At 57.6% G+C, this 12,017-nt stretch overlaps 1 protein-coding gene across 1 annotated transcript; it reads right to left on the reverse strand.

The window, feature by feature from the left end:
* Positions 1–1,416: 1,416 nt before the first annotated feature.
* AFAP1L1 (actin filament associated protein 1 like 1) lies at positions 1,417–10,097 on the reverse strand. Its single transcript, XM_009904723.2, has 18 exons — positions 9,647–10,097; positions 9,024–9,107; positions 8,566–8,660; positions 8,305–8,416; positions 7,862–7,960; positions 7,012–7,223; positions 6,472–6,651; positions 5,614–5,700; positions 5,270–5,363; positions 4,972–5,124; positions 4,295–4,506; positions 3,714–3,859; positions 3,278–3,356; positions 3,047–3,161; positions 2,670–2,834; positions 2,240–2,418; positions 1,862–1,990; positions 1,417–1,495 (listed from the first exon to the last, which is right to left on the reverse strand). Exons 1-18 carry the CDS (start codon positions 9,798–9,800, stop codon positions 1,472–1,474), a joined length of 2,319 nt encoding a protein of 772 aa, XP_009903025.2. The 5' UTR covers positions 9,801–10,097; the 3' UTR covers positions 1,417–1,471.
* Positions 10,098–12,017: the final 1,920 nt, after the last annotated feature.

Below are 12,017 nucleotides of genomic sequence, written 5' to 3' on the forward strand. Positions count from 1 at the left end.
CACTCCTGGGAGCTGGGGAGCCCCTCCAGCTTGAGCGGTGCACAGTGCGCAGCTGAGCTGATAGCTGTGAGCTAACTGCAGTCACTAACCTGGCTTACAAGGTTCACGCAGCCTGCCCAGCCCAGCAGCCACTGGTGCAGGGGTGCCAAGCCCATCCCACACCTATGTCACTGTGAGAAGAGGTAGTTTACCCGCCATGCTCCCTGCAGCCAGGGAAGGGGGCATGCCAGTGCCAGAGGTTTTTATTGAAAGCTGCTTACCTGGTTACTAACAAGAGGGCTTTGAAAGAGCGAGCTCCAGAGGTTAATTGTGGCAGTCAGCAGCATGAGTGGGGGACAGGCCAGCTCCCTTGTTCCCTGTACAAAAGCTCGGACCTTTCCTTTTTATTCCTGCCCCTTGTTTCTGACTGTGCTAAATGACCTTCCTCTATTTCTCTTTTCTGTTCCAGTCCCCTCATTTGAAAGCATTTTTGTTTTGTTTTGTGGTGTTTTTGTTTTGTTTTTAATTTTTAAACTTTCCTTCACTCCATTTTGACCACTTGCCTTGGCAATCTGTGTCTGACTGCAGCAGCAATAGCGTGAATGTGCTGTTGGCCAGGAGACAACCCCATCCCTTTCCCTGTTGCCCCAAAAGCTGGCATGGGACTAGGGCAGAGAGAGCCAGGCTGCCTCTGGCCTCAGCCCTTTCTTTGCAGCACTTCTAGCTGCAAAGCAAGGTTGAAAAGTATCCCCTGTTAATTTGCTTTCACATGCTGCCATTTGAGCTTCAGTCACTCCCAAGGGAAGCCAGTGTGCTCTCCTCACCACCCTTACTGCCTGGAGGACAAGAAGAAAATATGGACAAGGGCACTTAGTTGAAGCACAGCAAGCTTGAGACATGAGGAACCCTGAGATGAGACCCTGCAGAGCTGGGACCAGTGAGCAGGGTGAGTTATCAGTGTCTCTGAAGTGTCCAGTCCTGAGCAGTTCATGAACTCCAACACCAGTGGGGCCAAAAACTGAGTCCATGGTTGCTTTGGAAAAGGTTATCCTGGCCTCCAGCATCCCCAGGGTGGCACACACTGATCCTGATTAATTGGAGTGCCTGCCGGGCAGTGCTGACTCTGCTCCTGGGCTCTCCTCTCCTTTCTTATGTACCACCATGGGCACACACACCCTGCTTCAAACTCCTGGCCCTGTGGGAGGCTCCCCCCAGAGATGGGTTTCCCATTAGTATGTGACCCTGATCCACAAAGGACTCCCCTTCCCCACCCGCTTCCCAAATCCCCTTCCCACCCCCTTTCCCATGGTTTATAGTGTTGCCCACGAGGCAGATGGTGCTGCAGTGGCAGGGCATGGGAGGGCATCTCTTCAACTGTGCCTTCTCAGTGCCTTCTCATCACCCTCCCAGTGCCTCAGAGAAAGGGGGCTTGCAGCTCCTCCATGAGCCCCAGTATCCAGTGAGGGCTCGGCAGGCATTCCTACAGCCTGGCTTAAGTCTGCTTCTTTTCCCATTCCTGTGGAGAAAGGAAAAAAAGGAGGGGATGAGAAAACATCACTGGAAAAGTGAGTGCTGAGCCCTTTGAGAGCTTTAGATTACCGCAGCATCTTCAAAAGTTGGGTCACTGCTGCCTTGGGCATTGTCTAGGCAATGCTTTCCTGCCTGCCTAGCCAGCCCTGCACCTCCCAAATCTCTCTGTAAGCCAGGCTCATGCTGGCAGCAGGTGCCACTAAGCAGAGAAAGCCTGGCTGCAGGGGACCCTGGGAGTACCTCTTGCTTTTGGGGTAGGGAGTATTCCTGGTCCCCAAATTTTATGGTCAAGGGAGGGGGACAAGACAAAGGCTGAGATTTGCCAGTAAAGGGAGGGAGAGCAAAGCAGGACCTTGGCCTTCCGCAGCACGTTTCCTTTGTTGGCAGGGAGGATGGAGGGACTCCTTTTCCTCAGTTCAGCTGCACAGTTAACAGGGACCAAGTGCTCAGAGGGGTTCCCATTTGGCTTATTTGCAGCTTCCTGCAGAGAAGGGTGAGAAAGAAAGAGAAGGATTTAGGATACCCAAGGAGCAAGGACAGCCAGGAGGAAAAAACAAAACAGAACAAGCCATTATGATATAAAACTGATGCAGCCAAACCTAACTGATGTTTAACCTCCCACCTCTGGGACCCAGCAGCAGGGATGTCCACTCTTCACCAAGTGTTGCTGCCCCTGCCACCCCAAGCAGCGAGCTGCGAGCCGCGAGCCTGAGGAAGATGGGATGCGTACCCCATTCTCAGCCTTGCTGGTCACAGCCAGCCCCAGAGCTGGCCCTCCCGCCAGCGACTGCTTCAGCCGCTCCTTCACTTCGGTCAGCTTGAGCTCCAGGTCGACGCGGCGCTGCTCCTTCTGCCGGCACTGCTCCTCCAGCGCCGCCACCTGCTGATCCAGGTCCTGCAGCTTCGTCCCTGCTTGAACAAGCAGAGCCAGCTCAAAGCCTTTGCCCAGCGATGAGGTCGCAGGGACGCAGCAGCCACCCATCCTCCCGGACGGGGACGCTAGGTGGGGCTGCCAGCCCGGCAGCGTGCTGTAGCCATTCTGTCTCACAGCCACAGCGCTACCGCCAGCCCAGCGCCCTCAGCCCAGCCCAGTTCTGGAGCCTTCCCGCTGTACCCGAGTGCCTTCAATCAGCCTCAGCGCTCAGACAGCTCCAACCTACCCGTGCTGCCCTTCATGGCTTCCCGCAGCTCTCGCTTCTCCTTCCGCAGCAGCAGCAGCTCGCTGCGGATCGATGCTTTCTCCTTCTCCAGCTTCTCCTTCTCTGTCAGGAACCGCCTGGCGTCTTCCTCAGCCCTGTTCTTCCCGTACCTGTACTGGTTGGCACCTGAATGCACAAAACCAAACTATCAAAGGCTCTGGTCCTGGCTGCACCAATGCCACCTGTGGTCCTGCTGAGCTGACACAGCACAACCCATCACCTGTATGCTGGAGCCAGCCAGCCCCAGCTTGGCTGCAGAACCCCTTGGGGAAATAACTTCCACTCACACTGGCCAGGGTCCCCCCCGCAGAGGTTTGGTGCCGAGGGTCCCCACTCACTTGATGCATGCCTCTTCACTTTCACTTGGGGGTCCACCCGTCGTGACTTCTCGCTGCAGGAGGAGGCATGGCGCTTCACCTGGGCTCCTGATGGCCTCTCTGGCTCCTCCTCAGCCTGTGGCAGGGACAGCATGCTGAAATACTCATGAGGCAATCGCAACCCAGCCAAGGGGCATCTTTTGTAGTCTGGTCACAGTGGTGGGAGAGGGCAAACCACAGAGCTGCTCTCACCTGAACCTTCTCATAGGGGACATCATCATACACCACGGGGGAGGAGTCTGGCTGGTGATCCTGAGAGGAACTGGCCCACCTGCAGGAAGAAGGATGGATTCTTCTTTTCCAGGACATCATTACCAGCCCATCAGTGAGCCCTCAGAGGGCTTCTTGCATTGCTCTCCCAGCTTCATTCATGAGCACTCTACCCTACCATATGTATCCCTTAAGTACTCCAACAGTGTGATAAATCACTTTCCACTTTCTATCCTGCTCAAGGGAAACTGCCCTGCTTCGGGAGCCACTAACTCCTGGGACACTGGCCATCCCCAAGGTCACAGTACAAACTGTGTCCCAGCCCCTGTCTTTTCTCTGATTGCCATCCCCAGCCCAATGCTTTGCCCATGGTGCAGCCCCATTCCCAGCTCGCAGCACAGCAGGGGGACAGCCTTACAGGTAGGAGTGTCTCACAGCTGTCACTATGTTGGCAATTGTCTCCACATCCACATAGTCGTAGTGCAAGGCCTCTGGTGCCGTTTGCGAGCCTGTCTCCACCAAGAGGAGACCCAGCCAGCGGCCCAGGTCTTCGGAGCAGCTTGCCTGCAGGACAGAAAGCATTGAGCTGCACGCCCAGCTCCCGGCCCCTCACCCTTGCTCCTGCTCCCAACACAAAGCCCCGCAGTGGAACAGGACCCTCTGGCATGAAGTGTGTGTGCAAGACTTAGCAGGGTCGAAGAGAAAGCACACAAACACGTGCAGGAGGTTCCAGTCCTAAACCTCCAGCCACCCCTTGCAGCCTGCCTGCTTCAGCCCTGCCAGCCTGCTCCTCCCTGCCTCCAGCCTGCAAATACCTGCGAGGCTGCCTCGACCACCCCGGGCCACCCAAATAATACCCTGGGCTTCCTCCCTGTGCAGGGGAGGAGAAAGCAAAGCACTGCTCTCATGCAAGCACTAATCATCACAGAAGATGCTTTCACAGCTTGGAAACCCCCTCCTCAATGGGCATCCTGCCCACCCTGCCACGTGCCTGCTCACCTCCAGTGCAGCCACTTCCTGCCCGCCGCGAAGGATGCGGAAGGCAAAAGGGTGCTTGGGGCCCAGCCCTGGGACCACCTCGCAGCCCTGGAGAACGATGGCATTCACGTGGGTCCGCAGGTCCGTGCGGTCCTTGTGGAAGTAGAGGGTGTTGCCCTTCAGGCGGCACCAGCGCTCCTTCCAGCACTGGTTAACCAGGACGCTGAGGTAGCCTGGGGGGGTGACAGGGTCGAGGGAAGGGTCTCAGCACCTGCTCTGCCAGAGCTCAGGCAGGCTTTGGTGAGCCATGGCTGCCCAGAGATTACAGCACAGATCTCTACTTGTTTGGTCCTGCTGGGCTTCAGTTTCCCCCCAGAGAGACAGAGAGACAGCTGGTCCCAGGTTAGGTCCCAGCCCAGTGAGTGTCACCTAGTCACCCAAGCCTGTTTTCTAGGACACAACTGAGCCCTCAACCCCTTCCCCACACACCATAGGAATTTGCAGAGCTGGGACTGGGGACCATTTTGTAGCCTGTGGCAGTGACACAGCTTTGTAGCAGCTTGTTGAGCTTGTACCCCACTGCCCCCTTACCTCCCTCTTGCCCCTGATGTGGCCAGGCTGGGAGAAAGGATGCCAGCTCCCCACCACTCCCAGTCCCATGCAAACCAAGCTCCATCTCCGCCCCAGCCCACACGAACCACAGCAGGGGATGTCCTCCTCGGTGGAGGAGGTCTGTGTGTCCTCAGGGGAAGGCTTCTTCTTGGAGAAGCTGATGATCCTGGTGATCTTCTTCCCCGCTGCCCGGCTCATCGAGCCTTTCAGGTCAGCCAAGCCACTCTTTTTGCTTTTTCCTGGAAGGAGAACAGAGTAGCTGTGTGGGCCTGGCACATGTCACAGCATCACCCCTCACAGGGAGGATGCTCTCCAGCTGTGCTGCACACAGCTGTTCCCCCCAGCTGCAGGGCCAGCCATGCTGGCTGGGGACAGGGGCCATACCGTGCTCGCCAGGGTCCCTGCGGGCTGCTGGGGAGCTGGTCTCACCCGTCGCCACGCTGTCCGAGTCAGAGGTGTGCTTCTCCTGTGACAGCCGCTGTGGGGGCAGTGGAGCAGGCACCCTGTCAGCAATGTCCCCCTGCACAGCCCTCAGCACTGACCACTATCAGCCCTTTGTCCCTCCTGCACAGCACTGAATGTCCCTTCTCCAGTGGCAGGGAGCCCCACAGAGCTGCTGTGAGGCTGGGAAGGACTCCACACACAGCACCAGGAGCTTCTTGCTCCCCTGGCCCCACACTCCCCAGACCTGGCTGCAGTGCCTCTGCAGAGTGGTTACAAACCATCACCTTATCAAGGTCCATCTTGCACGGCATCACCGGAGAGGTGGGGGCTTCCATTGCCCCTGCTGTTGGACTGCTGGCTTCCTTTATGACCTGCAGAGACAGACCCCAGCAGCTGCTCAAAATGTACCCGAAGGCCAGAGCTACTTTTCCTGGCTCAGCATGCTCCTGTCTCATCACAAAAGCTGGGCTGAACCATGGAGAGAGAGGTCCTGGTCTCCATGGGACAGGAGAGCAAGCCCTACTCAGGCCACAAGCTCAGCTTGCCTAGGGGGATTTCACACACCTTGGCCCCTTCAAAACTGCAAACACTTCAGCAGATATTGTCAGAGACTTTGGAAACCTCAGAGATGAGGGACTTGGGTGACAAGCTGCACAGTTGCCCTGCCCCCACAGGATACCTCATGACCCTGTTTTACATGCAGGCACCATGTGGCTTGCTTTGCCTGTGTGAAATAACCCTGTTGTCCCACATTTGGGGTAACAGCTGAGTTCACGGTGTCTGCAGAGGCTCCTTTCCCACCCACGGCCCCTTCTCCGTGGCCCCTGCCTCCTACCCCTGAACAAAGGCAGGAAAGGGCCATGGGGAAGAGGATGGGGAGATCAAATATCCCCACCCCACAGGGGCTATCAGCACCGGAGACGCCCAGGGCCTGGGAAGCGGCTGGCCAGCCTCCCCCCAAAGCTGATAAGAGACAGGAGCAAAGCCCCTTTCCCCTTACAAGGGGTAAGACTTTCCCAGGGCAGCCTCCTCCCACCTCAGCCAGGGAAGATGTGGCACCCCTAGGCAATTCAGGGGGTAGCCATGAGGATGCCAAGGAGAGTCTGTGGCCCCTCAGGTGAAGTAGGAGGCAGCCATGGTACCTTCAGCCACTCCTCAGCCTGCTCCTTGCTCTGCACGGCCAACACCAGCGCCTCAGCCCCGGGCAGGGAGAACCGCAGCTCATGCTTCTTGCGCCGCCCGTCCTTGGGGACATAGATGACGTTGCAGGTGGCCAGGGGCACCTCCACGTGTGGCTGCCGGTCCTTGGAGCTTTTGTAGCACTTGAAGAAGCAAAGGGAACTGCTTAGGGCCCAGCCAAAACCTGCCTGTCCTGCTGCGGTGCTGGGCAGAGCTGGGGTCCCTTTCACTGTCCCTCACAGGTGGCACGGAGATGGCTCTGGCTCTGCAACAGCCTGGGTGGTGGAGGGCTGCAGGGTGCCCTGTAACTCCACGAGGTCCCAGAAAAGGGGAGCCCTCAGTTTGCTTGAAAGGGGAACGAGGGCAGTCTGTGTGTGTGCTGCAGGGCAGCAGCGGCCTTGGGGCAGCGTCCTGGCTCGGATATTGCTCTTTTTCTCCACCTTGCCCCCAGCCACCTTCACAACCCACCCATGGGTTTTGTGCCCCAGCAGCTCTGGGCTCACCAGCAGTTTGCTGTCCCGTATGATGGTGAGCTGCTTGGCCCACTGGCCGAAGCGCTTCTTGCGCAACAGGAAAGCACAGATCCTGCAGTCCTTCACCAGGTTCATGGAGGCTTCCTCTGATGGCCACTGGTGTGTCAGCTGCTGGCCCTTCCCCTCCTCCTCTTCCTCATCGTAGGACTCATAAGAGCTGCTCATCGCATCTGAGTCATTGTCTAGAAGGAAGCAGGCAGGTAACTCAGAATGGCAATCCAGGGCCCTCCCTCTAGGCAAACTCACTCAGTGCCAGAACTCCCCACACCCAGTAGGCTCCAGCACAGAGCCTGGAAAACAGAAGCAGTTTGACCCCAGCCATCTCCGTTTCCCTTCCAAACCAAGCAGGATGCTCATGGGCCAAACACCAGTCCCAGGTGCATCTATCCAACCCCCTGGGCTGGCTTATTTCTATGCAAGGCTCAGATGAAACCTCCTCCTTGCCACAGAGGATTGCATGTGGCCCTCTGCCAAACACCTCCTGCACAGGGCTGAAAGGAGCAGGAGCAGCGCTCTGCAGTGGTGTCCCTGCCCTGGGCATCCTCCACGTGTCAGATGCAGATCATGCAGGGCATCACAGTTTCATTGGGAAGGACACCCCTTCCCCATGCTGCTGACAGACACAGCACCAGCACAAGGGCTCTGGCTTGCATGACAAACAGCAATCCATGCTCCTTGCTTTTTGCCCAGCAGCCTCTGGCACAGGAGAAGTCCCCCAGCCTCAACCCTACTGGTTCCCAGCCCAATGTGCAAGTCCTCATCTTGGGGCTGGACTTAGCCAAAGCTCTGCCCTCCCCATTGAGGGCACACAGATACCTACAGGAGTTCTTTTGCTCCCCATTCATCCTGGTGACAGGGTAGTTGCTGTCTGCATCCTCGTAATAGCCATCCTCGATGGAGTTGGGGGGGCTGGAGCTGTCTGTGGAGGAAGCAGAGGGCAGTTGGGGCTGTCACACCTGCTTTTCCTGGCTGTGAGCACCAAGCCTGTGAGCCAAGGCAGAGCAAAGCACACCCTTCCATCAGTCCCTTCACTGCTCCAACCTCTCCTCATCACACACTTCCCAGCTGAGCCAGGGCAAACAGCTCCTTGCATGAACAGTGCAGCAGGATGGGAAAGGAGCAGGACAGGAGTGATGCTGGCAGGAGCAGTGAGGTTTCCAGGGATGGTTTCCCTTTACCAGGCAGGCGAAAGGGGGAGATGCCGTGGGCAGCTTGCAGGGCTCCTCCCCACCCTCCTGCTGCCTAGCATGTAGCAGGACTCACTGCGGGAAGTGATGTACTCAGGAGCCTTGCCAGGGCCCAGGGGCAGAGCTTCTTCGTAGTAATCCTCAGGTGGGGGTGTGGTGGGCAGCGGCGGAGCAGGGTCCACAGGAACCTACAGCAGCAACACCACCGGCATTAGCCAGGCAGTGCAGAGGATCACAAGTCCCAGAAGGTGGCATAGGACAGGAAGGAATCCTGGCCAGTGCTACCTCCCCATGTGGGTGCAGAGCTGATCTCCCAGGTGGGCATTCAAGGACTTACAGTTTTGGCTGTCTGGCTCTTTGCTGGCTCCAGGCCAACACCATCACTGGCGTCCTCCTCCTCCTGCATATCCTGGAGATCCCGCAGGTCACAGTCTGCCACAGGGTGAGCAGAGAGAGTGAAGGCAACAGGAAACTCCCCAGCTGGGCTCCCAGCCCTGCCCTCCAGGGACTCCCCAGGCCAGCACCACTGCCCTTCACTCAGAAGGTGCTGGGAGACAGGCATCACTGGTAAACACAGTTGGTGCATGAACATCCTGAGGCCAGCCCTAAACAGCTACAGGGGAGCAGGAGCAAGTACCCAGGGCGATGAAGCCTATGCTGGGCATAAGGATACAGCTTTCACCCTCCTTCCCCAGAGTGCCCCAAGTACCCCTGCTGTCAGTATGGACTCCAGGATCAGCACTGCACCCACCCAGCATGACCCCAGGGGCATCACTTCAGGTTGGCCACACATACCAAACTCCTCAAAGAGAGACTCCACGAAGCTGGTGCCATTGCTCAGGGATGCTGTGTTGACATACATGTAGTCCACATCCTTTCCTGGGGGCAAGAGGGATGCTCTCAGCCCGAGGGTGAGCAGGGTGGCTGGGGTGAGTACTGGCACACCTCCTCCCAGCAAATACCAACCGAAGGACACAGACCACCTCACTCCACTGTGGAGCAGGTGCCCAGGGAGTGGAGGAGCCCCCAGGGATGCTGCCACGTCCCCCCAGGAGCACAGGAAGGTGGGAAGGCTGTGAAGCCCCAGGTGCACATCCCTCCTGGCCTTCCCGCGGAAATCTCTGTGCTCAGCAGAAACCAGTGGCAGGAAGAGCTCTGTGCAGCAGCACTTCCGCAGGCAGCAGCCCCCCTGCAGCCATGGCAGGGACGATGCCAGCTCCCACAGCTGAGGCAGGGAGAAGCTGGGAAGAGAAACGGGGAGCAAAGTGCCCCAAGGGGGCTGAGCAGGTTTTGGGTGCTGGGCACAGAGGCAGCTCACCCCAGCCCTGCAGATGTTCTTCCCTACCCCACTGGAATGTTGGCCTGGGATAGCTGCTGGGGAGGATAGCTACCAAGCACTGCAGGAGCAGGACACAGACCTGTGGGTGGCTGCAGCTTCTGGAGAATGGTGGAGACAGCCAGCTTCTTCTCCTGTGTGGTGGCACTCAGGTACTCGTGGTCCAGCAGCTTGAGCAAGACACTGAGCTCTGGCAGGAGCTGGTCCAGCACTGGGGGGAGCAGAAAAAAGCCCATCAGCCAGGGCTGGTGTCAGAGGGCTGGGGTTAAGCCAAGGCAGATGGGCTGGAAGGTGTGGAAGAGCCCAGGGTGGGTGTCTGTCCCAGCTGGCCCGGCACGGCTCAGGCAGCGTTTGCCAAGCACACGCACGCTCCGGCAGGCAGGAGCTTCCACCTGCATGCAGACTCCAGGATGCAGCCTGCTGAGCCTGTGAATGGAGACACCAGCTCTGCAGGCTGCTGGACCACTATCAAAGAGCCCAGCACGCACACTTTTCCACCCAGATAAGACTACACCTCTCGCTCTGCCCAACAGCGTACCACGGCTGCTGGTGCCCCTCACTGGGACAGGCACTGGGTGGTGGTGGAGAGAAGGAAGGAAAGGCACATGCCATATTGCAGAGTCACATGGCAATGCTGCCCAAAGTCATATTCTCCATTCCTGCTGGGTGGTATTCATATTCCCCTGCTATGCTCAGCCCACCAGTGACTTTCCAGTCCAGCGCCACCTCCACAGGGTCCCCACACACAGGCTAGAGCCCTCCTCCCCACACTCCCCACCAGCAGCTGCTCTGCCCTCCTGTCACTCCTCCTCTGTACCCTGAAATCTTGGCAAAGAGGAGCTGCACCAGAAGCCACCACTGATCAGCTTTCCAGCATGTGGGATCCCAGTACTCAACACCTGCACCTAAACTCAGTGTCAGCCTGGATGGCAGAGCCAGGCAGGGGAGATAGGGAAAGCTTAGCAAGAAGCACAAAAAGAGAATTCACCACAAATCACCATTACAAGCACCACACATAAAGCTTGGCTGTTCTCTTTGATGAGGCAGCTCATAGGTTAGCTTCTACCAAGCAAAATCTGTCTGCAGCTGTGGAGTTACCTGTGCAGCTAGGCTCCAGAAAACACTTGGGTGTTTGCACATCAGAGTAGGGCTGCAGAAAATGACAGCACTGAAAGCAGGATGTATGGTGCTGACTGATGGCTGTGGGAAAACACCTTGGTCAGGGATGGGATGAACAGGGAGGGCTTGAACAAGGTGAGGAGGCACTGGAGAGGCCCAGCTCAGGGGCACCAGCAAACCTGCAGCTCTGGAGGCTACAGAGGACAGAATAAAAAGCTATAGTGCAAGTGTGAGCAAGATCCCTTCTCTTGGCAGCAACTAAAAGTCATCACAGCACAGCTGCAGCTGGCTTGGAATCTCAAGGGACAGGAGGAGAGGTCAGAGGTGACCACAGAGGCAGCTTGGATGTGCTGACTGATGGGGATGACCTCCAAGGAAGGAGTGTGTGCCCTAGCAGCATGGAGCAAGGGGAACAACCTGCTTGAGCTGTACCTGCCCCTGTCACTGCCCCTCTGGGCTCTGCCAGGGGAAGAGGCCTGGTGGAGCTGAGCTGGGCAGCACTGAGGGCTGGCACAGGTTGTGTTTCCTGGTGGAAGGGTAGGATGCTGTACTGCTGCAGCTGATGGGATTCTCCATAGTTATGTTCTTTAATGTGCTTCCACTGAGCACAACACTCAACAAAAACTGGGCTGCTACAGATTTGATTTCCACCCTTGTGAGCCATGGCCTGGAGCATGGAGGAAGTCTCCCAGGACTGGAGGGAAGCAGGCTGGCACTGCTGCCTGAAGCAGGGGCAGTGCAGTAAACCCAACTGCTGTTTCAAAGGTTTTTGGCTGAAGGGGAGCCCAACATGAGTGGGTTGATGTGGATCAGAGCCCAGCCAAGATGAGCCCCTGGGCAAGGAGACAGCATGCCCAGCCCCAGAGCAGCACCTCCCCAGGATGCAAGGCAGGATGCAGCTCACGAGTCTCTTCCTGCTTCCCCGGCCGATGGGCTTCTATCTTCACAGACCTTCTGCTTCCTCCTCCCTCCCCACTGCCAAGCTAAACAGCAGCCTCAGCCCTTTTGGCAAGAGCAGCTTTGACAATACCCATCTCCCATGGGGACTCCAAACCAGGACAGGTACCCCACAGGCAGGGGGAGAAGCCTCAGCACAGGTCCAGAAGGAGCAAGCAAGCCTGGGGAGCTGTCAGCATCCCCTAGCCTGCAGGGATGAAGAGGGCAACCACAGGGGGAGCAGAGCTCCTGCTCCTTGAACTGGAAAAATACCCCACAGCAGACAGGCAGCCACAGGACCCTGGTCCTGCTGACGATGTGCTCGCTGCCTCCCTCCAGCATACACCTCCTGGGGTCTGGCCATATGAGAGCTTCATGCATGCGATGAGCAAGGGTAA

The sequence above is a fragment of the Dryobates pubescens genome, chromosome 16 (assembly GCF_014839835.1).
Source record: "Dryobates pubescens isolate bDryPub1 chromosome 16, bDryPub1.pri, whole genome shotgun sequence".
Taxonomy (NCBI): Eukaryota; Metazoa; Chordata; class Aves; order Piciformes; family Picidae; genus Dryobates; species Dryobates pubescens.

What these genes read in the sequence shown, in the direction of transcription:
- AFAP1L1 (XM_009904723.2), bottom strand. Translation starts at nt 9,800, where the DNA reads ATGGGCTTTTTTCTGCTCCCCCCAGTGCTGGACCAGCTCCTGCCAGAG. An exon ending in AGAGCCAGACAGCCAAAACT is followed by an intron (nt 8,417 to 8,565) that starts GTAAGTCCTTGA and finishes TTGCTGCTGTAG; the next exon opens with GTTCCTGTGGACCCTGCTCC. An exon ending in TCCCCTATGAGAAGGTTCAG is followed by an intron (nt 3,162 to 3,277) that starts GTGAGAGCAGCT and finishes TCCCTGCCACAG; the next exon opens with GCTGAGGAGGAGCCAGAGAG.